At 43.5% G+C, this 25,896-nt stretch overlaps 1 protein-coding gene across 6 annotated transcripts in view; it reads right to left on the reverse strand.

The window, feature by feature from the left end:
• The window catches only part of Golga4 (golgin A4), an 81,410-nt gene that overhangs the window by 12,251 nt on the left and 43,263 nt on the right, over positions 1-25,896 (reverse strand). For 5 of the 6 annotated variants that reach the window (XM_028767253.1, XM_028767252.1, XM_028767251.1 and 2 more), the window contains 10 exons: positions 20,506-20,684; positions 17,466-17,597; positions 15,552-15,707; positions 9,674-13,860; positions 9,041-9,162; positions 8,609-8,739; positions 3,835-3,945; positions 2,476-2,496; positions 2,195-2,263; positions 217-292 (listed from right to left, as the gene is read on the reverse strand). In XM_028767253.1, the coding sequence (XP_028623086.1) occupies positions 217-292; positions 2,195-2,263; positions 2,476-2,496; positions 3,835-3,945; positions 8,609-8,739; positions 9,041-9,162; positions 9,674-13,860; positions 15,552-15,707; positions 17,466-17,597; positions 20,506-20,684 (5,184 nt within the window). The remainder of the gene's footprint in view (positions 1-216; positions 293-2,194; positions 2,264-2,475; positions 2,497-3,834; positions 3,946-8,608; positions 8,740-9,040; positions 9,163-9,673; positions 13,861-15,551; positions 15,708-17,465; positions 17,598-20,505; positions 20,685-25,896) is intronic. The other variant, XM_028767250.1, reaches the window with a different exon arrangement.

The raw sequence follows: 25,896 nt of genomic DNA on the forward strand, positions 1-25,896 counted from the left end.
CATACGAGCATCATGGTGCAGGACGTACACAGTGAACACGTATCATAAGAGCATCATGGTGCAGGACGTATATATAATCTGTACTTGTCAACTACTAAAAGGATACATAATACAAATAAGAGAAGAATATGAATTAGCAAAGAAAAAAGTAAAGCCATTCATAAGCCTGCCAATAAGAAGTATGTGCACACAGGTGCATGGCAGAAGTCAGCTCACCTTTGTAAGGTGTCCCCACAGGTGCTGCACATACACTCTTTTCATATCTTTTCAAACGGTCTTCTAAATTATGGACCTAAAAGTAATATTCAAACCATATCATAAAATTAATATGAAAATCACAAATAATGAAAAGAAAGCTATAGCCACTGCATTCTTCCTTCTGCTAAAGGAACAGTATATACAGATAAAATTAAAAGAAATAGATCCTTTAATAGAAACTAAAAGCAGACTTAATGAAAGAAAAAACTACATAAATTGAATTTTATTAAAATCAAAAACTTTTGTATATCAAGAGACTGTATCAAAAATGTGAAAAGACAAATTGTAAAATGGGAGAAAATATTTACAAATCACATATCTGATAAGGAATGTGCGTCCTGACACATAATTCCTTACATCTCAACAACAAAAAGAAAACAGAAATCCAAAGCAATAAATACTACATCACTCCAAAGAAGAGATACAAAGGGCCAACAAGCTGATGAAAAGGGGTTAACGTCATTAATGACTAGAAACAACATCCACTAATACCACAATGAAGCGATGCATCCTACCTCCTCAGATGGCTATAATCAAAACCTTGTTGATGAGGATGTAAAATATGGAGTCCTTATAAACCAGTGATGTGATTCAGCATGGAACAGTTGCTATGAGAAGCAGTGTGGCCACTTCTCATCAAGTGTTTGTTTGTTTGTTTGTTTGTTTGTTTTCTGAGACAGGGTTTCTCTGTGTAGCCCTGGCTGTCCTGGAACTCACTCTGTAGACCAGGGTGGCCTCGAACTCAGAAATCCACCTGCCTCTGCCTCCCAAGTGCTGGGATTAAAGGCGTGCGGCACCACTGCCCGGCCCTCATGAAGTTTTAATACAGAAAGCCGTTGTACTCCTTCCTGTACATCTAACTAAAAGAACAGCAAGTGCCCAAGCCAAAAGGGACACACAAGGTCAGGCTCAGGCAGGAGAATCTCTGTGCCAGCCTGGTTTATAGAGTGAGCTTCAGGACTGCCGGGAATGCACAGAGGAACTCTAGCTCAAAAGGCAAAACAAAAACAGGTACACAAGTGTTCCTAACAGCATTACTTGCTATAGAAAAAGGTGGAAACAGCCCAATGTGTACAGACTGGTGAGTGGCTCTGTACCATGGGAACAGGACTCATCTACTGCTCACAGAAGCAGTTACGTATGAGGCAGCTCGGAGCGGCAGCCCATGCCTCTTATCTCAGTCAGGGCAAACAGTGAGAGACAGACAACATGGATGGACAGAGACCATATGCTGTTTCACTATTGAGGCTAACATCATAGGTTGTGTACTGTATGGTTCCATTAAATGAAATGCCTGCAGCATGGGAATCCACAGAGATAGAAAGAGTAGTGGCTGTCTGAGTCTGAAGGGAGATAGCAACAAGGACTGACAGTTAAGTAAGTATAAAGTTGAAATAGATTCAAATAGAAGTATAAAATGATGAAAACAATGAATTTATGTTATGTGAACTTTATCACAATAAAAATACAAACATCACTATGCTGTGACAGTTTTGAAAAATATAAATTAATACAATAATACAAACACAAAACATCATTCAAAATATTAAATACTATAAACAAGAGAATATAAATGTTCTAGTTTGGGGCTGGAGAAATGGCTCGGGGGTCAAGAGCACTGGCTACTCCTCTAGAGGACCCTGGTTCAATTCCTAGTGCCCACGTGGCAGTTCACACCAGTAACTTGTTTCAAGGGATCCATGGCAACAGGCATGCACAACGAGTACAGATATATGCATGCAGGGAAAATACCTATACAAATAGAATAAATACACCTAAGAAACAAAACCCTAATGTTCCAGTATAAGTATATGCAATTACAGGTGGAAGGACTGCCTCAAGCACGTGTGGGTCTGGAGATAAACTTCACAGTATGACGTCATCACCAACTCAACTGTCCCTAAGTCCACACCACCAGCAGCCACACTCGCTGTACCTGCTCTCTCAGCTCCTGCTCCTTCAACTTGGAATCGCTGATCAGAGTGGTCTTCTGGGCCAGCTGTGTCTGAAAGAACAGAAGCCACATGGAAATGAGTGGATCCTCTCAGTGCCTGGACCTGTTTCTTTCTGTACTGCTTGTAAAAAACTTTCTTTGTAGAAACAGTATCTACATTTAAACTTGTTTAAATGGAGAGAGGGTTGTGGGGTATGGGGTGTGGGGGGGGTGCTCCTAAAATGTACTAGCTTCAGTAAACATCAATGAAAAACTAATCTTACCTGTAGCTCCATAACTGTTACCTGGAGATGAAAAAAATAAAAAGAATTTAAACAATAAAACCCACAGGTAGAATAAACAATAAGACAGAGCACCGTGCATGAAATGATGAGAAAATGAGAAGCCAGCTTTACAATCTTAAGAGAGTGATCAGGTCTTAATAAAGCAATTTCAAATCATTGTTTCTAATCTAGTCTACTTTTGATATCTACACTGTCCACATGCACACATACATAAACACAGAGGAAAGGACTGGAAGGCTGAGACAGCTCTAGCAGTAGCTGTCATGTCAGAAAGGGAGACAGATGCCCAGCACAAGCGGTAATCTCTGTCCTTCAGAATTACCGACACAAGAATGTTTGTCTACCATGCACGTAACTTCGTGAGTAAACATGTCTCGTCTTTCACAGTCCTTTAAGACATTTCTGAGCACAGCCTCTGAGGCTCATGCTGGGCTCTGATTACAAAGTGTTTCTCATGGGACTCAGCACAGGTACATGTGACTCAAGACCTTAGAACCTGGAAGGAAAACCGTGTCAGCTCGAGGCCAGCTATTTGGGAGGCTGAGCTGGGAAGACGGCTTGAGCAGAAGCTGACTGAGCTCAAGGCTCAAGCCAGGGAAACATGGCAGGACCTACTACCTCAAGTAAAGACAAAATTAAAACATTCAGAAGCACTGGCACATGCTCAAGGAGAATGGAGAGATAGTCTCTTCCTTCTTCTGTGACAAGGATAAGAGGTCAGAGCATCTGTGTCAGCTTCACAGTGCACCAGCGCTCTGGTACTGAGGCTACAACAGCAATACTCTCATGCTAGGGAAGCTCATGGTACCAAGATACCTGTTTTCCCAGAAGCAGTACTTAATAGCAAAGGGGTACCCTCAGCCACAGTCACATGCTAACAAACAGAACTTGTTTATGGCTATCTTGAGTAGGAAAAGGGTCCTTTCCACTCGCTCACTAGTGAGGAGCACTGCTCAGAGAGGCCGTTTACAGAGGCTTCGTCCTGCACTCTGGACAGGAGAGCCAAGTAACTGGCTGTTAAGAAACTGCTGTTCTCAGTGACTGGTAACCTGGAAGAAATCTTCTCAAGGGTGAAGTCACAGTCTGCTAGATTGTCTGTGGAAAGGCCAGGAAGTACTGGGAAACAGCAAAGTTTAACTTTGAATGTGGAAGCCTGGATTTAAATTCCACTATGGCACTTAACACAATATTTGGTTTTAGTTGCATTGACTGAAAAAGGAACTTGAGTCCTCAAAGGCCCTAGGATTAAATGAGCTGCACGTGTGGCAGCGGGTGAGCCAAGCCGTGGAAATGGCCACACTTCCCAGAACCACAAGAAGAAACTCAAAGTCCTCTCACACTGTCCTGGGCGCTCTCCTCCTGCTCCAGCCTGTGCTCGTATTTCTTCTGGAGCTCCTGAAGCTGGGTCTGCAGGTCTGTTACTTTTGCAGTCATTTCTTCTTCACGGGCCTTTAGCATGAAAACGGCAATGTGGCAACAAGGTTACAAAGCACACCAGTCACACAGCTGTGAGACACAACTTCTGTCACTACTCTCTGCCCCTTCCTCGCCCAATCCAGGTCTGTATTAGCCCTGTGCACTTCTTGGAATGCCATGGCTCCCGAACACTCCCTCTACCCACATCAACCAAGGCCGTCAGCCACTTCCACCCCTCGAGGTGGTATTATCAGGTCCTGCTGTGCGCAGATCCCAGGGTTTAAGGTTTCAGTGTTCTCATATAGTGGAGTTCCTAAAGATATTCAGGAAATAAAGTAGTATTTTCACATCCAGCTGGCAACTGACTGATCCCAAGAAGCTGTAGAATGATCTGGTTTCATTTTCTTCACTAATTCCGGATAAGCTGGGTAACTCAAGAGTTGGTCTTTGAAGTCTGTCTACTAACCTACACATTTCATACCCATCCGTCCTCACATCATACAGCTCTCAAGTAACATAATACAACTACTTCTTCATTTTTCCAAAACATTGCAAAACAAAAAAATAGGCAAAGCTGAACTAGAAAAGACTTAGATGATTTTTGTCGCCATGGTCCTGCTTAGAAGTCTGACACACAGATCACCTTCTGTTGTGTTCTGAGGATGCTCAGATCTTGCCTCAGTCAGAAATTATGCAAGACCTCTGTGCTAAGGAACAGTTAGAGCTGGAATACTTAGTAATGAAGAGTCCATACTGACTGAGCTACAGGAAAACCACCACCACTAGGTGTCACTGAACAGAAGCTGGCTGTCAGACGAATGGGATACATTGATCTCAAAGACAAGCAGATGGCTGGGCACAGAGTGTGGTGAGCCCCAGAACGTGTGAGAAGTCTGCTTCTTCTCATGCAGGTTTCTGAAGCTATGAGAGACAAGGCAGCAGAGCCCAGTCTGTGGGGCCAGAGGTCAGATGTCTCCCCAGGGAGGCACACTGACCTGGCCCCATGTGCAACATCATCAACCTGCAATTGAGATATTACTGTCTGTGGTCTTGGTGGTTTTGAGTCTACCTGTGGCTACCCAGACTCCATAGCTACTTATTCAGGCATATTCAGACATTTAGCTATGTCTGACACTCCCTCTGATAGCTGGAGACTACCAAATAAGCTAAGGCAAGCCTTCTAAGAATTGGAGAAAAATCCCTAATGAATTGTCCATAACTTAAAAAATAGGTCTGGACCCGGGGGACAACTCAGTGGTAGGCTGTGGCCAACAAGGCGCCACCAGGTCCTGTGCAAACTCCTGGTTCATGAAAACAGAAAAAAGAAAGGAGGAAGAGAGAAAGAGGAGAGCGACAAGCAGAAAACTCTTAATAATTGGTTCTGTTCCTTAAAAACAACAAACAAGAATTAAAGTGACTCTCACTATATATCATTCTCAAATATACATGTGTATATACATTTGATTCAAGTTTTTCTAAATAAAAATTAAACTGAAAACTTTTTAAGTATGCAGCACAGAGAGGTGAGGAGCCGACTCAGGGGATAAAGTGGCAGCTACACAGCGATGACTACTCAGGCTCAGACTCTCAACATCCCAGCACAGAGCCAGGTTTGCTGGTACAGGTCTACACCCCAAGCACTGGTGGGGAGATCCTGGGGTCAATCCACCATGGGAGTTCTAGCTTCAGTGAGTGACTGAGCCGCAGGAAGCAGGATGGAGAGCGACTGAGGAAGATGCCTGACCCATGCATGCTGCCGTCTCAGTCGCTTACTGTCCATTGCTGTGACAGGGTCGCTGTACACACCATGACCATGGCAACTCTTACAAACATCTACTTGGGGCTCGCTTACAGTTTTAGAGGTTGACTCTGTCTTGATCACGGTGGGAGCATGGCAGCATGCATGGCCTTGAAGCAGCAGCTGAGAGCCACATCCTGAGCTGAAGGCAGCAGGCAGAGATCTAGGACTGGACCTGGCATCAACTTTTGAAACCTCAAAGCTACTCCCAGTGACACACCTTCTCCAAAAAAGCCACACTTCCTACTGATCCCACTCAAACATCCACCAACTAGACTAGACATTCAAATACCAGAGCCTCCAGGGACCATTCTCATTCCAACCAGCACAGTCACACAAGCCGCACAGAGCAGCAGTGGCAAATGAAGACTCAGAGCATGGGCAAAGGTTATACAAGTGAAGAACCGGCTCCAGCTGAGTGTACAGACCTCAGGAAGAATGCAGCCTCGCTGGGCACATTCATTGTCATCAGACAGCAGAGGACACCAACAGGAAGGAAATTCAGCAGCAAGGAGACAGGGGACTGGTTCCCACAGCAGACTAGATGATGAGAGAGGACAGGAGACAGGGGACTGGTTCCCACAGCAGACTAGATGAGAGAGAGGACAGCATCCACTGGCAGCAACAGTGCAGTCCAGAAGAGGAACATGAGCCATGACTCAGTAACAGTCTTGCGAGTGTAGCGCATGCCGGCGCCTTGCCGGGGACACACACACATCTGTCACCTTAATTATGGAAATGCACTTGTGTGTGAAGGGCCTAAAGACATCTGAAGCAAAAGCAAGCTTCCATTCTTCCTATGTGGGAAGTATGAATGTTATCTGAAGGGTGACCAGCAACTCTGGCATGGAAGGTGGAAGCTGGTGATCAAGAGTTCAGTCATTTTCAGCTACACAGCAAGATCAAGGCCAGCATGAGCTATGTGGGACCACGTCTCAAAAAAATCAAACCAACAACAAAAAGACACATGTAGGATCGGGTGGGGTGGGGTGGGGCACTGAAACATTTTGTGCTTATGTTTGTCTTTGTTATTAATACATCACAGAACTACCATAAAGGATGGGAGAGTGCAGTACCCCATGGTCAGAGGGAAAGGGAGGAAGGAAAGAGGAGGAGAGGAGGAAGGAACAGCTTTGCTCTGAGTCCTAAAGCCTGGACTGCAGCCATCCACCCTGCTGACTTACGGTGCAAGCACTCCCATTTGATTCCGTTAAGCCAGTTGACACATACGACTGAAGTAAAGCTCCCCTTTGTAAAATGCAGTTGCTGGAAGATGTTCAGTTAATAAGTATGTAAGGCTAAGGACGGAGCCTGGGAAAGAGTCACCTCAGTCAGGCTGCCCACACTGCTGTCCACTGCAGCTTGGAGGGCTGCACTCCTAGCTCCCCTCACACAGTCTCCAGAGAACTAGTTACCTACCTTCCTATTCCTACCTATCCACCTATCACCCTAGGCTCAGAGGCCCATCACAGCAGTGAACAGTCTACTCCCTTAGCACCCATATACCCACACACAGAGGAGGAATCACAGAAGAAGAGCTACTTCCCTCCCTGAAGCTTCTAGGCTTGAATTTTTCTCACATCAAAAAATACCTGTTTTTTTTTTTTTTAAAGTTCCTTTCTTGGGACTTATTCATGAAATATGTGAATATAATGATGAATCTCTATTCTAAAACTCAGTAGATAGTGTTAGGCAAATCATTTAACTACACTAAGGTTGTGCTCCCTTCTGTATAATAACAAAAGAAAAGGACAGTAACATATCAGAAGACAGAACTAAACCATGTACATCAGGTGTACTAGATACACTGGACCATAAAACATTCCAAAAGGAGTCAAAAAGTGACTGTATTTATTTGAGACAAAGTCTTATATAGCCCAGGCTAGCCTTGAACTCCTGCTCTTCCTAACCCAGCTCCTGAAGTGCCAGGATCAAAGGCACCAACACCTTAATGAGTTTCTTAAAATCGCATTTACTATCTATGTGCCTACATGAGACTAGATGTACCATGTGAATGCAAATGCCCATGAATTTATGTGTACCATGCATGTGCAGTGCCCACAGAGCATAGAAGAGAACACCGGCTCCTTTGGAACTGGAGTTACAGTTAGCTGTGAGCCACCATGTAGGTGCTGGGAATAGAACTTGGATCCTCGTAAGAGCAGTCAGAGCTCTTAACCACTGAGTCATCTCTCCAGCCCCCAGCTGTATTTTTAAAACCTCAGCACAAATATACTCTGAAAGTACAAGAAAACGTGCAACTAATTTAATTTTCCTAATGAGATTTAAAGCTTACACGTTGCACAAAGACGTCACTGTGTATCTTGAAATCTGACTCAGTTCGATTACATTTAAAACATTGAGTGTTACTATCCATCCCTTGCTCACACACGTGGTGCTGACGCAGCTCAAGTATGGTTCTTCTGGAACAAGTGTGTCCTGGTGTATGATGCAGTGAGGCCTGGAGGTCTTACAGAGTAATACGCCAATGGAGAGTAAGTGACAGCGTTGTATCTGAAAACATCCTTGGGGTCCAAGTTCTCCCTCTCATCTGTGGTTTATTTTATTCTGCTACTGCAATGCCACTAGAATACGTACCCTGAAAGAGCATCTGCTGAACACAAAACACTTGGCTGATAAATCCCCTTTTCCCACACAGTCCACCCTGGACCAGCAAACTCTGAAGTGAGTGGAGAAGGAAGGAGGTCAGGTACTGTCCTGGGAAGATCCTGGCTAGGCTGAGCCACCTCAGACACAGGCTGTTCTAGTTCCCAGACTTAACCTAAGCACAAAGCCTCACTTTAGTTTCTCTCAGAGACCTCTCTACATGTGAGAAGCCACAATATTCAGCACTACCGTAAAACACGGCTACATTTCAAAAGAGAAGGAAAACAATACATCAAGTATCTCCTCGTATCTTCTGGCTGTCCTTTTCAGATCATCCTCTTTTTCTGCGATCTTTCTATGCAATTGCTGTGTCTCTTCTTGGTGGCTTTCCAGAAGTTCGGCTTCCACCTCTTGGGCCTTATCTAATATAGGACAAGGAACACGAATGAGAAAACATGTTTGTGACTATATGCCAACGGCAGTAGGAATTTCTCATTTCAAATTAATGTTGCTGAAATGCAGCAGAACAGGTATGAGGAGATGCTGCTTCTCACCAAAGGCAAGTGAGTGACAGGTGAGGTAGGTTAGAGGACTTTCTAGAGAACAAGGGACCATTTTCCCCTCAAGTTTAGAGACATACAGCACCTACCACAACAGAAAAGAGAATAAACTTCACTGTGGCCTCCTGAGTGGTGTCCCTACCGAGTTTCAAGCTGTGCTTACCAATAGTCTCCTGAACAGTTCTTTCGAGCTCCTGATCCTTCTGTGCCAGCTGCGTGTTAAACTCCCGCATCAGCTGCTTCAGTGTGGAAGTGTGCTTCAACTCAAGATCCTCTTGCTCCTGTCTGAGTAACAAGAGTGGACAGCGATGACTGCTGTCTCCACAGAGCAAGTTGCAAACAGGGAGCAGGCTCCAGAAGAATGTAACCTCACTTCTGTTGAAACCATTTTGAGTGTGTGCGTGGGGGTGGCCAGGGGGGAGGGGAGGGGATCGAAAACAGTGTTTACAGTGTGAGACTAATAAACTATAATTACCTTCAGCACTAACCTGGGCTCTGGAGAACTGTTCCTTCTTACTCTAAATTTCTCCCCTAGACATGCATGTTACAGTCACAAGACTACGACTAAGAGAAGAGCAATGAGATCATTACTCAAGCCACGAAGCCAGCAGCTGTGATCTTACCTGCAAGAAAAGCTGTGTCCCCTAAACCAACATGGAATAACGCTGTCTCCAGCCCCAAATTATCATTTCTCCTCAGTACTTAACTTACTAGGCAGGTAAAAGTGTCTATAATGTACACTGCACGCGCCCACGCACACAGGCACACAGACACTCAAGGTAGGAACAACACTTACTTGAGCTTTTCCTCTGCTTCCTGTTCACATTCTTTCCTCAGGAGATCCAGTTCCTGCTGATGCTCCTTTCTCAGAGCTCGAAGATCTTTCTGTAGCCTCGCCAACTCCTTGCTCAGCTTCTGCTTTTCCCGCTCCGCCCCTGCTAACTTTGACTCCAGGTCACTGTTCTGGCCATCCATCGTAGTTCCCAATTTCGACTGGATCACATGTGATTTGGAATTTTCCTCAGGCCTATCTTCCAAATTTTCCACAGATTTATTTTTCCCATCCACTTCTTGCTGTAAAGATTGTGATTTTAAGGTCAACTTTTCCATTTCAAGTCTATGGGCGCCCCTCTCTCTGATTAACTCGGACTCCAGCTCTTTCACCCTTTGCTCCAGGGTCTGGCAGGTCCGCTCCTTCTCCTGAAGGGTTTTCTGGACACTGTCAACCACACCTGTCCAATCCTGCTTCATGCCTGGGTCGTTTTTCCCAGTGTCTTCTCCCATGGGCTGGGACACAGTTAAGGAACACTTCATCTTTTCTTCCAGTTCTTCTTGAAGACACCCTATCAAAACTTGGTCTTCGAGCTGCTTGGCTCTGGTGCGGTCTGACTTTCCCGAGAGCTCCCTGTGCTGCACCTCAGACTGCAATGACACTGCCTCCCCTTCACCCTGCTCCAGCCTGTGCAGCAGCTTCTCTTTTTCAATTAAACATCTTTGCAGCATGCAGATTCTTTCTTTACATGCCTTCTGTGTACAGTCTTGGAAATCTGCTGCTTCTTGCTCAAGAGATGTTGCCACATTTCCCATAGATCTACACACAACTGGCATTTCTGGTTGTGGAGAACTTTCTAGGTTTTTAAGTCTGTCTTCTAGGATGTGAATTTGCTTTTCTCTTTCTTGTAATTTTGCACTCAGCTCACTCAACTGGCTTTCTGTGTCTTTCGCATACTGTTGTGCTTTCTCTTCCATCTGAGACAAGAGCTGCCGCCTGATGGCAGCAATCTTCTGCTCCGCCTTCCTCTTCAGCTCCACTTTTGCAGCGCTTTCTAACTCAAGTTTGTCTTCTAAAGCTTTCAACTCCCCATCTCTGCTTTTCACATTTGAATTCACATGTTCTAGTTCCTTCTTCACAACTCCAAGTTCAGCTTCCAGTGAGGACACCTGCTCTCGTAGTCTCAGGACTGTCTCCTCAGCCTCCCTAGCCTTGTTGTCTTTCTCTTCTCCCAACTCTTCCAAGTGCTGAAGTCTCTGAACCAGTCCACTGTGCTCAGTGTCCCTCTGCTGGCTGTAATTCTTAAGTGTTTCATTTAAGGACTCAACTTCTTTTTTCCTCTGAGTAATGCAGTCTTCTAATTCAATGACCCTTGCTGTCTGAGTCTTTAACTCAGTCTCTAAGTCACACTCCTTTTTCTCCATCTTGCTCTTCCTGTCTTCCATCTCACCCTTTAAACATTCAAATCTTTTATTCTGCTGATCAAGGTCTTCCTTCAGTAAACGTATCTGCTCATCCTTCTCACTAGCTTCTTTGGCTTTTAAGTCAAGCTGTGCCTGCAGGTCTTTAATAGTGCTTTGGTACTGTGCCAATCTGGGCTGTGCTTTTTTTTTCCACTCTGAGACCTTGTTGGACCAATGATCTACCTGCTCAAGGGCAGACATTTTCTCCTTACTCAGAGCATCGACTTTCAAAGACAGCTCTCGAAGCTGAGCTTGCAGCTGCAGCTCCTGTTCCTCATGCTGCTTGCTCAGAGCAGAGATGGCTTCGGCCTTGTCACTTGGGCTGATGCTGCTCTCCAGCTGAGCACTGACATCACTCAGCTGCTTGCTAAGACTGGCAATCTCAGACTTCTTCTCCGAAAGTTCTTCTCTCAGTAGTGTGAGGGCATTGATGTTTTCTGATAACTCTTTCTTCAACCGTGTGATACATGACTCCTTCTCAGAGGCCGCCTGCTGCTGCTGGCCTCCTTCTTTCTGTAAGGCTTCTTTTTCTGTGATAAGACCTTCAATATCAGCCTTCATGGTCTTAATCTGATTTTCTTTTTCTTCCAACTGATTGGTAACTTGCTGAAAAGAGCTCTTTAGTGTCTGCTGCTCCTCTGTCAGCTGTGTAAGTTGTGCTTCTAATTCAGAAACTTGGCCCATTCTCCTGAGCAGTGCCTCCCCAACTGTGGCTGTGTGCCGCTGGCAGTGTGACAGCCTAGAAAGAATAGCGTCGGTCTTGTCACAGCTGGTGCAGACTAGTTCATTCATCTTGGCTTCTAACAACGCTTTAGTTCTTTCACAGCGACTATCTAGCTGAGATGCTAGCTCCTCAAGCAAGGCTTTGAGGTTCAAGCTTTTGTCCTCCAAGCTCTTCTTGCTGATCTCATGTGAAGACTTACAGCTCTGGAGCTCCTCCTCTGCAGCCCGCACCTTGCTCGTCAGCTCAGAGACCCTGAGCTGATCCTTTTCTGCCAGCAGTTTCAGCTCAGCCAGCTCCTCTTGAAGAGAAAGCTTTTCATTCAGAGAACAACCCAAGTCAGCCTCCAGCTTTTCCACTTGTGACTGTAGCTGAGCTTGATGCTCTGAAAGTGAAACAATGACAGCAGACTTCTGCTCCAGCTGTCCCTGCAGGCCAGCTAGTGCCACGTCCTGCCCAGTGACCGCCTCTGTCAACCGCACCATTTCCTTAGTCACCTCCTCTTTTTCAGCCTGGACTGTGAGGATCTCCTGCTCCTTCTCCTGTAGCTGCTTCTCATGCTCGGCCCGAAGCTCTGCAGCCTGCTCACTCAGCTTCTTTTCCCAGGACTCTATGACATCATCAAGTTTTCGCTGATGAGCCTCGGTCAGGCTTTCTATCTGCTGCCTCTGGTTCTCCTCTAGTCTCGCCACCGTGTCGCTAATTCCAGCTGAGTTAGCCTGTGCCATTTCCAGGATTTGAACATTGAACTGTTTCTCTTTCTGACTAAGCTCGAGGACAGTATTTTCAAGCTCTTTTTTAAGTTTGGCTTCCTGATCCAACAACTTTTTCTTCGTTTCTTGCATTTCTTTTGCTTTCTGCTTAATTTTTTCTATTCTTTTTTCCTGATTTTTAAATTTGGTTTCATATTCCTTGTGCAAAATACTAATGCTCTCTTCTTTAGAAGACAATTTCTGCTTGAGGATCTCGATTTCCTTGGCCTGTTCTTCTCTCATCTGTAAGATGACATTTTCCTTCTCTATCAGGCCTTGCTGTGCTTGCTCCTTCTCCACAGTACTGTTCTTGAGCTGTGACTCCTGGAGCTGGGCTAACGATCTGACCTTCTCCTCCAGCTCACTTCTCTCTCCCTCCAGCTGCTGCACCTGAGCTCTCTGAGTGTCCAACTCCACACACATGTGCTTTTTTTGTGTTTCCATTTCCACTACCTGCTTGGTAAGAAGGTTCTTCTCTGTTTCCAGATCCAACACCTTTTGTTGCATTTGGACCAGCTGCTCCTCATATGCGCCTGTCTGCTCATGTGCGGTGCTCTGCTGAGCGTGGAGGAGATCCAGCTTGGCAAAGGCTTGCTGGAGCTCCCCAGCAGACTTTTGAAGATGAGCTTCAAGATCTTGTACCCGGGCCTGCCGCTCTTTCAGGTGCTCATCCTTCTCCTTCAGGAGACCCCCCAGCTGGTTGATCTCATCCTTCAGTGCCTTCTCGGTTCTGCGGACAGTTATTTCTTGTTGCTCACTAATGCTGTCAACCTCACGCTGGTGGTGACGCCTCTGCTCCTCCAGCTCAGCCTCTAAAGCCTGCCTCATTTTATCTGCGTCACCCCTTAGGACAGAAAGCTCCTCTGCAAGCTGGTCACGGGCTTTTAGAGCTTCTGACAGCTCGGAAGATACAGACTCCAGTTCCATTTGCTTCTGGTCCAGCTTCTCCAAGGTCTTTTCATTCATGTCGTGTATGTGGGCCTGGAAGAGACTTTCCTTCTCCTTCAGTAATGCATCTTTTTCTTGCTGATACTTCTCTCTGAGCTCCTCCACAGCAGCCTGATGCTGCTGCGAGAGGCTCTGGAGCCTCTCAGTCCACAGGCTGTCCTGCTGCTGCCGGAGGCCCTCCAGTTCTGTCCTGTGCTTCTCAGCCAGGGCTGTGAGTTCTTTATTGTGCTTATTCTTCTCAGCTTCCAGATGAACAGCCAAATGCTCTGAATGAGTTTTGCTTTCTTGTAAGCGTTTTTCCAAAGAGGTTTCCAATTCAAGAATTCTCTGTTAATGAAAAACAGATGTATTTTGCTAATGATATACTTGCTTACTAGCGATGATATACAGATTACACGGGCCTGCCTAAAGCTTTGAATGCCTCACATACCATACCAAACATAAGAGAGGGGAAACAGCCTGCTGTGCTCGGTCACTAACACAATCATGAACACAAACTCAGCTCTGTACTTCCTCTACTCACCATTCTATAGCCATTTCAGCATCTCTATTTAAAAAAAAAAATTCTAATGGGATAGTCAAAAAGAAAATAAATCACAAAGCAAATAATGATAGTAAGTCTGGTAGGAAGATGGATCTCCACACTCCATGTTTTTAGGTTTACAATAGTATTTTATTACAACTTAATTTTGAGGAAAAAGGGCATCTCCTTTTTCTACCCCCAAAAGCATATACTTAAAAGCTTTTAAAATTTTATTTATTATTTATGTGTGTATGCACGCACGCACACACGTGCATGTGTGTGTGTGAGTGTGTGTATGAGAGAGAGAGAGAGAGAGAGAATAAGGAGGCAAGGAGGTGGAAGAAGAGGAGGAGGAAGAGGAAGAAGGGGAGGAGGAAGAGGAGAAGAAGGAAAAGGAGGAGAAGGAGGAGGAAGAGGAGGAGAATGTACCTGCGGCTGCAGAGGACAGGGAAGTCTGGGAATTGGCTGTCTCCCTGCACGGTGGTTGGGGATCAGGTTCTGATGGCCAGGCCTGTGCAGCAAGCATGTTATCCTAAGCTGTCTCACCAACCTGCACAGTTTTGTTTTTCCTTAAAGAATATTCTTGAACATATTTAACCAAAGGTTGCTGTTATATCAGAGAATATTAATTCTTTACTCTTAACGTCAGAGCTAGAACAGTCCTAAGACACTGACAGGTCCAGGCCCTTGGTGACTGGTGCAATGCATTGCAAAGGCAGCAGTGCAGATCCAGCCTGTCAATGCCACCTCATTGCACCATGTCACTGTGTCTGAAATGTCTGTAAAAAAGAGCAGAGATCAACTTACAACTATGCAAAGAAGTGTGACTGCTGGATGGCCTAACAAGACTGCCAGATCTAAATACCATCAGCATGTTCCTATTGCAGGCCCCATATCTCTAACACTGGCAAGAAAAATGGCAGAAAACTACATACACTGACACTATAACAAATACTTCATTCCAGCACCATGTTTAATATGGAAAAATGGGTGATTTTAAACCCATTTTTAAACCCATAAAAGCAGGACATTGGTGTAACTAAATTGTGACAAAAGTAGAACATGGGCTATATTTTGGACATAGTATATAATAGCACTGGACAGGTAGGAAGGTATCAGAACACACACTGCCTACAGTGAGACCACTTCCTAGGGAGCAAGGATGGGTAAGAATAGAATGCAGTCACTGCAGAGTCTGTGTGCTAACAGGCAGAGTCAAGGGCTGCCACAAACACAGAGCTGGGAGCAAACCAAGAAAGACAATGTGCTAAACAGCCCAAGGCCAAAAAAGTATTCATACATTCTCATGAACACTTCTCATTAAAGGTGAAGAGCATGCACACATACATCCAACCCCACAAGCCAGATGCTCCTCAGAACCTGATGCTGACTGGAGAGAAATGTCTTCAGAGACATAGGCCTCCCCAGCTCTGGGGACAGTCGCCACAGACACAGAGATGTCCAGCTCTGGAGCCCACACAGCATGTGCACTTACAGTTCGGTAAGCCTCTGCTTCTCGCCCGAGTTCCTGGAGTTTGTTTTCACTTTCTGTGAGGATGGCCTTCTTCTGCAGCTCTACCTCCTCTAAAGCCAAGGATTCTTGCTGCTCTTTTTCTTGGGTGAGCTTCAAATATTCTGATCGACTCTTTTCCTGTGCCAAAAACAATCGATACCATCACAATCCCACATAAATCCCAAAACAACATCTCATCTGCAGAACCAGGCTCTGAGGCTTTCCAGGGTAGCCAGCTCTGAAAATCCTCCATTCTTAATAAATAAAAACACCCATGGCAAAGGTTACAAGCACTTTTAACATTAAATTAGCATACTAAACTGTAATTTCCTGCTTACACTCTAGCTTTAGGTATGTTTATGTATACTGTTGCTTAAAGAGCAAGCGTTGCAGCAGTATTTAGACGTACTATATAGCATGGTGACACACAGGGCTATACAAAATGATTTCATATTACAGGATAGACTGAGAAGATAGAATTATCCACAACCTTGATTTCAGTATTTTTAGGTATACTTTATAGAGGAAATTTTAAAGTCTGCTGAATGAAGAAGTTAGATCTCTCTGTATGCATATGGATTTATGTCTTTTTTCCCCCTACTTTCATTGAAATACAGCTGAGAGTGTCAGCTCCTAGAAGGCACAGCTGATGCCTGCTCAGACCCACAGCGGCCCTTCCAGCTTTGTTTCCAGCTCAGTGTACATTCCATGGTATTCTCTGATTTCCATGCAACTACTTATAGTTTATGCTGAAATAAATATTCTTGTAAGCTACCTTAATATTTCCAATTTTGTTTTCTTTGTTTTTGCCTTGTTTTCCTTTTTGGTTTTTTTTTAAAAGAATTATTTATTTTACATATATGAGTAGTATACTGTAGCTGTTCTCAGACATACTAGAAGAGGGCATCGGGTCCCATTACAGATGCTTGTGAGCCACCATGTGGTTGCTGGGAATTGAACTCAGAACCTCTGGAAGGTCAGCCAGTGCTCTTAACTTCTGAGCCATCCCTCTAGCCACCATGGTTTTTTGAGACAAGTTTCTCTCTGTGTAGTATTGCCTGTCTTGGATCTCACTATGTAGACCAGCCTGGCTTTGAAATCAGAGATTCCCCTGCCTCTGCTGAGATTAAAGGCACGTAGCACAACACCTGGGCACAGTTTCAACCACACTATTTTCCTAGCTGTGCATAAGTGTTCTCTAATCCCAAGTGCCTATTTTCCTTCCAGAGATGAGAAAACGTGTTGCCTCAGGCAAGACTCAATACTTCTGGAGATGCTCAGACAACTCAGAGTCAGACCCCAGACAGCATTTCCAATCCTTCCACATGGAACATGTTTCAAAATCATACATATTATTTTATCAATGATAATTTCATGTACTTTCTTGATAATTTTATCCAAACAACTTTGTGGTAACTCACATAAAAGGTTCTCACAATTGAGGAAAATTACCTTTTGATTAAATTTTCAAATCACATCCTTTTCAGCAAATGTCTGAATCTTTGCTTTTCTGATTATTACTGTTAGATCAGTAGTTTGTTTGTTTTTTTTTAACTCTATTTTTTAGACATTATATGAATTCAAAGGTTTGTTCTTTAAACTTCAGTTCAGAATACACTTTGGGAGGCCATCAATATAGCCCGTATCCTGGGCTTTGAGACATCTGAGCCATCATTTCCTACCCTCCTTCTAAGTACTGTCTACGGCCAAGATGGGAAGGGGCAGGTATATAGACTGATGGAAGCCTGACCTCACGTGATGAGTACAGAACTAATGGCCCCCTTTGCTTCCTCCTGTCCTCTTATATACGGAAGTCAAGGCTGCTAGAAACCTCCACCTCACCTGAGTGGATGGTAGCTCTGAGGTTTGCCTCAGCAAAGACAAAACAGCACTTACGAGAGCTATCCTCATCTGCTCCTGCAGCTCCCTCTCCCGGGCCTCCAGCTTCCTGGTCAGTTCCTCCTCTTTGCTGGCCAGCTCCTCGGCATGCAGCTTCTGGAGTTCAGCAAGTTGTTCTTCTGAATTCTTCTGAAATCAAGCCAAAAGGTAAATGAAAACAGCCAGAAAAGCCACATAACTCCACAACTAAGTCACCTTTACTGACCTGTAATTAACCACACTAATAACTTGTTAAGAGGAAACATAAGAATTGGCTCCAAAGTCAGAGCAGTTGAAAGAAAGCCTAAATAATTGTCTCTTGATTAAAGAAACTGAGGGCAGCCTCAGGGTCCTCTGGGGCTGGAGCTCCATTTTCGTAACCTGTAGTAAATCCTCCAGTGGTTAGGATAGTAGAGGGGAGGGGAGGAAGACAGGAGACAGGAGGAAGGCTGCTCTCAGAACAGACCCTTCACTGTGGTCAGGGTGTGCCTAGCTTTCTAGGAAGGCTTTATTTGTTTAAGCATTATTGGCTTTGTTCTTTCTTGGAAAGGAAAACTCAATTTTATAAAAATATCAACTTTCCCTACATAAATCTAAAAACGTTAATGCAATGAAACACCAAAAGAATGAGGGAGGCTGTTGAGACTAAAACTTGCATGTTACAAGAGCCAACAATTAGGGTCCAGAGAGACGGCTCAGTGGTTAAGAAGAGCCAAGAATGCCCCCATCACCACTACCAAAGGAAATGGTGGGGAAGGAGTAGCAGGCAGGGGAGCAGCTCCTCAGATGCAGTGACGATATACCGCATGGCAGCAGCACACTGTGGCATGCAAAGGTGTATGTGCGGGGGGACACCTGCCGACTGACATCTTACACATTTACTATATAATAACGATAATGCCATGTCAGGGGACAAAGGCTATATATTAAATATATGGTTTAGAGTGTGATACTAGTCCCCTGGCAAAAAACTAAGTTGAATTTCAATCTTATTCTTCATACCAAATAAATTCAATCAGAACAAAGATGTAACCATAAGCAAATGAAAGTCAAAATGAAACAACAGACCTAGAACAACACACAACCCACAAAGCATGGTGACTCACGTCTGTAACCCCAGCACTTGGGAGGCTGACACTGGACAGGCACGTAGGGGCTGCTTGGGCTACATGGTGAATCCTGCCTCAAAACCCAAATAAAAACACATAAAGGATGAAACAAAAACCAATGGTCTCAGAATTGGGCATGTGTGTGTTTTGGTTTTTATAATAACCAGGACTGAACCCAGAGCCTTGAAAATGCTAGGCACGCACCCTGCAACTGACTTACAGCCACAGTCCCACAGGTGTGTTAAAACATAGCTAAAAGCAGACCACTGAAATGCTCACACACAGACCACTGAGATGCTCACACTTTACAGCATATGCAGCCAAACTCATAACCAGAGTTTGAGCCCTGTCATCCAAGAAGTGTAAGAGAACCAATTCCCTCACTATGTCCACTAACCTACACACATGGAAACATGCACGCACGCAAACATGCACATGAACACTAAATTAATAAATAAATAAATGTAATTAAAATTAAATAGAACAAAATCCAGGAAGCAGTTAAAGAATAAAACTAGTAACCTTAAATACCGAGAAAAGAAAACGTTCTTTTCAACAGAAAAAGTATTTGAATAAGTTCCTTATATCTAAAAGGCTAACTTCCACTATCAGGAAAAAGCTTCTACAAACAAATAATAAAAGGACTTTGAGTCAAGGCTGTGTATATCCAGTAATACAAATGAGGACTCAAAAAATGATTAGGATAAAATGGAGAAACAATTAAGGCAAGTATGGAATGAAGGGAAAGAGCTGGGAGCCAGGAACAGGGATTAGACACCATAATTAATTGCCTGTACACTTGGTTGTAAAAACTGGAAACCTATGAAATTTTGAAAATTACTTATTCTTTTTTTTCCTTGTGTATCTGTGTGTGTGTGTGTGTGTGTGTGTATGTTGTTTGCACATGAGCATGGGTATGGCTGCCCACATGCACACATACAGAAACAGGTTGTAATTAATCGATACTTTTCTAGATGTTTATAGTCCCACAGAAGGAAGTAAATGTGTGAACATTATTTAACTTCCCTCTCTATACCCTTATGTGCAGTAAGGATACTGCAGGACACTGGGAGTCTTCCTCTCACTCTACAAGTTACTGCAATGAACCTTGAAATCTGCAGATTAGAGACAGGCTGGCCGGCCGGCTCTCAGGATCTGCCAATCTACAGCCATGACCAGCCCACTCAGGTGCTGGTCTCACCTACTGATCTTCACAACAGTGCCAAACTTCTTAAAAGGCAACTTCACAGGCCTGCGTGAGGCCTCAGCAGGTAAAGAGGCACCTGCTTGCAAGCTTGACGAGCGAGTTCAATCTCTGGAACCCACACAGCAATGGGGAGAGCCAACTCTCTCAAGTGTACTGATCTCCACACAGATGCTGTCCGAGTTTGTTATACACATACACAAATACAAACAATTTTAAGTTCTCAAAAGACAACATTTTATACAAATTAAAAATTGTAAAAACATTATATTTTTTAAGTGTAACCAGAGCATTGATAAGTATCCTTTAAAGGTCTGGGAATGTAGCTTAGTGGTAAAACAGGTGTTTATCATATGTGACGCCAAAGGTTTGATCCCTACCAATATATAAAAACCAAATAAATGAGTAATTATCCTTTAAAACCTTTAAATACCCAACCTCGGTCGTATACTCCCAAGTCCGAGAAGCTTTCTTGACTGAGTTCTGAGAGTATGCACTGAAGCAGGTAAGCAACCTACCTCAGGAGACTCAGGCCACCGAGCCAATGAGGAGCATGGTAACTGGAAAGGCAAGGCTTTGAAGCATCCTGGACACGTCTAAGTGTGACAGTCTCTGCCAAAGTGCTTCTCACTGTATCCTGAACTGTATCATCAAATGCTCAAGTTCTACAGTACAAACTGACTCTCTTACAAAGACTTGGGGAATGAACATCGGACCAAGCCATGCTGATCAAAGTCATCCTTACTTTCGCCATGCTGACAGCCTCCTGCCTCACCCGACTCAGTTCATGCTGAAGGCGGAGGCGCTCCTCCTCGCTCGCTCTCTCAACAGCCTTTATCTGTTCATCCATCTCCACCTTCATTCTTCTCTGTGCGTCTTCAGTTTTTTGGGCTGTACTCAAGGCTTTTTCAAGTTCCTCAAAAGCTGTAATGAAAATAGCAGAAAACAAGTACCTCAGAAAATACTCTCCATGAGCTCACGTGTTTCACAGTAAATCTACAGGCTCTAGGAGCAGCTGCAGCAGCAAGACAGGTTAGAAGACGCAGCATTGCTCTATGCCAAGAGATACTTCTGAGCTGTTCAACAGAGCCTTAAGGAAGTGTCCTGTCACTGAAATCAATGTTTTGTTGTTGTTGAGTTCTAGAGAAGACTATAAGGACTGCTTTCATGAGCTTAAGTTCAGAACTTTGAAAATTTCGTATTAAATCACTAACATTTCCCTGCTCTCCCCACCAAGTATCCTATGGCTAACAGATTCAAGAGACAGGCCAGGCCACCACTTGTGTACTATGCAATGTTAACCGCACTGTTTGCTTTACAATGCTCAGGTTCTCTGTCATCAAAATCAGATAATGCCATTGTGTACTCACTAGGACTTTTTCTTTTTTGTTTTTTGAGTCAGGGTCTCACTATGTAGCCCGGCTGGATTCGAACTTGCAATCCTCCTGCATCCTCTTCCTGAGTGCTGGGGTTACAGGCATGTGCCACTATGCCTGGCTCACTAGGACATTTTTAAGAATGGAAAAACAGTTCTTTGGAAAATCTTATTTTCAGACTTTTAAATCATAATATAAAAGAGTATGGGGTTTTGTTTCTTTTTAGAAAACAATTACTAGGGAATCATATACTTAAAACAACTCCTCTGAAATGAAACCTATTACTTGTGAAAGTTTTAAACTAGAGCTGTTTTCAGCTAACTAGAAAGAAAACTACCTAACTCAATGGTATATAAAAAAGTACTACCGACAGCTAACAGGTAAGGCAAACCCAGGCCCTGTAGCCATAACCTCCTCTAAGTCTCTAAGGGAAAACAAAATCACTCATCCAGCATCCAACCAAGTCAAACACAACGGGTACAACAGCTGGGTAACTTGGTACCAAAGTGTGTGTTCATGTGAGCCTATGGGTGCATGTGCACACACCATATGCATGTGTGTATGTGCAGACCCATAGACACATTATGAGTGAATACCCTGTGAAAATCCTATCACTATTGTCCTCCTAGATTATTTCCTTTAACCCTCATAGAAGTCCTGAGAGTTCCTACCCTACACTCAGTGGTCAAGAAGGGCTGACAATCCATCAAGAGACAGTCCACAGGGAACAGAATAGAATGTATCTTGTACAACAAAGCTGGTTAAGAAATATGGGTGCTTCAGCTTAAGGTATCATAGTAAAAAGGCCTTTTGCTGACCCCACTTTGGCTTCAGACAATGTTTTAGGCACAGGAACTATACCTGAGAACAAACACTTATTCTAAAGCCATTTTTTTGTTGTTTCAAGACAGGGTTTCTCTGTATACCTCCCCACCACCACCACCACCACCAACCCCCTCCCCGCTGTCCTGGAACTTGCTCTGTAGTTCTGGCTATCCTTAAACTCAGAGATCCACCTGTCTCTGCCTCCTGAGTGCTGCGATTAAAGGTATGCACCACCACTGCCCCGCCTACAACAATGTCTTAGTGGTAAATAACATTAGATACAGAAGGGGTACGGTTGAATTCTTGAAGCTTAAGTCAGTGCTCAACAGCAATTAAAAAATTAATCTTCTGGCAACTAATAGTCTTTGATATAAAAGCAAATCTACCCAATTTGTTCATCTTCTACACTTAAAGTACAAAACTGAGGCTCAAATAAGATCTGTATTTCAAAGGAATAAGAAACTGGTGGAAATCATTTTGCAGTAGTCTTAGTTTAACTCTGCATTCGCCTGTAAATACCAGAATAATTCTGAAGACATGAAGATACTAAAAGTAAAATATCTAAGAAAGACAGTATCGTTGCTTTCTGTAGCTATGCTTTTACTATAAATTCTAGTGTCAGACACACAGCAACAGTTAACTATTGCTACTACTAAAGATTGAGTTTCCTCACTTAAAACTTGGCCTGAGTATGAGGGAGTGTCCAAGACTGTTCACTGCTTGGTGTGTGTTGAAGACTTAAAACTGATCAAGTGGGAAATGGAACAAGAACGGCCCTTAGCACTCAGAAGTCACCAGTACACTCTCACTGTTCCACATGAATCTGTCCATCAACCTGCCAGTCTACACCACAGAAATCTCTTATGCTAACTCTGTAGAACCTGAACATGGCTTGACATCTGTTCAGATTCCAGAAGAAACGATAAAAGGGGAGTAGACTTGAACTCACAGTGTTTTCACTTAAATTACTCCCTGATATGGCAGAGAACCAAATAATTTCACAGCTAGAAATATCTTTTTGTAATCTTGTAACCTAACATCCTCAGTCAAATGCCATCTTTGCATGAGATGGTAAATGAACTTGAACATACAGGCTCAATGGGAGAGCCTAAAATTGGAGAAGCATCCTTGCTTCTCAGCATTTTGAAATCGTAAGTATTGCTGATAGTGAGCAAGCTCGGCTGAGTAGAAATCTCTCTCATAGCCAGGATTTCTCAACTTGTCACCTACAAGAGGCTTCTAGGTCTCAGAAAGATGAACTGACTGTGTTATATTCTGACAGATACAAAACTCACTGTCTGCTATCTACCCCTTACTTTAAAGAAATACTAAAGTATTCTTCCCAAAGCATTTAAACAAATCCAAATATTCACACATAATAAACAGATGAAACATATTCACACTACTGTGGACTCTACACTATAGCACAATGAAAACCACATTGTCACAGGAATTCTGCTTCTAACAGTGAACCCCACTTCAGTGTTTACACAGGAGGTAGTGAGAGTGTACTGAGGAACCATATGTCATGTGTGACCCTGCAAACAGCAAACACAATAAAGTGGTAGCCATGGCCTACAGTAATGTACACATGAGTTCCCAAGTGACAGCACTGTAGAAGCATGTTCTGAATGCCTACATCATTGACTTGTTAGTTACAACAAAGGACAAGTGAGCAAGACGGAAGCGTGCATCAGCCCCAGCTGACAAGGAGTCTTCACTAGCATGCAGCAGTGCAGAAGACCAGTCAAGGCACACACTGGACAGGAAGGCTAAGCACTAAGGGCTGCAGTGTTGGAAACACACACTGTGTTCTTCCAAAGCAAAATTCAATGTACCTCAGGCAATTTTTATTTTTAAAAAGCAAAGGAAAAATATAACACTCTGAATATACTTGCAAAACTTTGTAGGCAAAAGTGTAACCAACTAAGTGTGTATGACCCTCTGTGAGTTAAATGAGTGCTGGGCTAGGATCTTATTACAAGCTCCTCACTTTCTACTTCAGATGAGCTCCATCTTGCCTATGAGATTCTAAAAAAAGGACTTTGTGAGCAGGACTGGCAATCTACAGCTCAATGATCCTACCACTTACCAAATTCTGATAGGATGTTTGTCATACAGTGTAGGTTAGAGAATAATATACAGAAAATACTTCACAAACACAGCTGAACTAGTAGGTAGACAAAGGAAATTTTAAAAAGAATCATCAGAGAAACCAGCGTTTTCTATACTCCCCTCCCTCCCTCTCTCCCTCCCTCCCTCCCTCCCTCCCGGGAGCACTGTACTCAATCGCTGTAACTCCAGAGCACCAGAGTGTCACAGTTATGGTCTCATCCTAAAGAACACTCCACAGAAGGCTCACGGGGACCAGGTCTTCCATTTCAGCAAACAAGCAAAAATTCCAATCTCTAGATTAACTGCTGACCCTAAGACATTGGGTAATGATTTTAAAATGAGTAAAACTGGACCTATGTCTTTATTCCTGGGGAGAAAAAAAGCTGCCAAACACATGTGTCATTAGGGGGATAAAACAAACTACTACAAAGTGAATGAAATGCAAAATACTAAAAACAACAAAAGACTTGCATTAGCACCACCCAATCAAAGTAGTCTACAAATAGCAAAACAGCGGGTTCCCAGGAGCAAGAACCCTCAGAGGGCCTGGGGGAGGGGTGCTCTCCTTTTCAGAGAGCTACCCACATGAAGCAGGCTTTCTTGATGTCTTGCATGCCAATCAACTGACTACAGACCAAAAGAGGCACAAAAATCCAGTTGTGCTCCATCATGCCAAGTAACACAATGAACAAATATACGCTAGACTTTATTTTGAAAAGTAGTTACATTTCATAAAAGCCTATGCTAACATGTGATAGGCATATGTTTTTATTTTGAAAATAAGTGAAAGGCTGGAGAGATGGCTCAGGAGTTAAGAGTGCAGACTACTTTCGCAGAGGTCCTGAGTTCAATTCCCAGTAACTACTACATGGTGGCTCGCAACCATCTGTAATAGAATCCAATGCCCTCTTCTGGTGTGTCTGAAGAGAGTGTACTCATATATATAAAATAAATAAATAAATCTTAAAGAAAGAAGGAAAAGAAAAGAAGAGAAAAGAAGAAAAGTGAAAACTTTAAAACATTTCCAGTTTGAATTACTTATTTCCGTGGCCCTGGAACAGCTCCTATTTTAAGTGTGTGACAAGGTCCCTATCCAAGATTAAAAAGCTCTACAGTTTACATGAATGAAAAGAAAGCACTAGCACTTTTGGCATACGTAAGTAGTGCAATGCTCACATGTGAACCAGGGCTTTCACAGATGTAAGAGAGCATGCATCACCAATCCAAAGTAACTTCTTAAGCTACTTCCCAAAGGGTGTATGTAATTAGGCCTCTCACTGTGCCCTGACTTTAACACACCTGCAGATCTACCCAGTGGGTCAGGTTTTTTAAACATCAAATACCTTAAAAAGTCTCTAACCCTGAAAAATCTCACAGCAAAGCAAAGCAAAGTAAATGGAACTGATTAGTCCGGAGGTCGCTCTTCCAGGTGCTGAAGCTTTCCAGGAACAATGATTGTGTTTGGAGCATAAACCCAGTAACAGTCTATTTAAAACAATAAACCTTGCTAACAGATAGTCATCGAGTAGTAAATATAAATAAATTACTTCCAAACAGCATAAAATCTTCAGACTTTTTTTTTTTTGCCTGAGAAACATGGAATTTTTTTTAAAAAGGCTCATTCTAAGTACCCATGATAAGAAAAAACAGAAAGAAAGCCAGCCTTACCCCAGTCCTGTTCATACAAGGCTTGGGAAAGGCACCGGGATTCACTTATTGGCACGTGTGGATGCACAAAAATAAGATGTTCAGTGAGACTTGAGATTCACGGAGACTGTTACACACTCATCAACAGCTAACACAGCATTAAACTGTTACAC

This window comes from Grammomys surdaster, unplaced genomic scaffold (assembly GCF_004785775.1).
Source record: "Grammomys surdaster isolate TR1022 unplaced genomic scaffold, NIH_TR_1.0 172, whole genome shotgun sequence".
NCBI lineage: Eukaryota > Metazoa > Chordata > Mammalia > Rodentia > Muridae > Grammomys > Grammomys surdaster.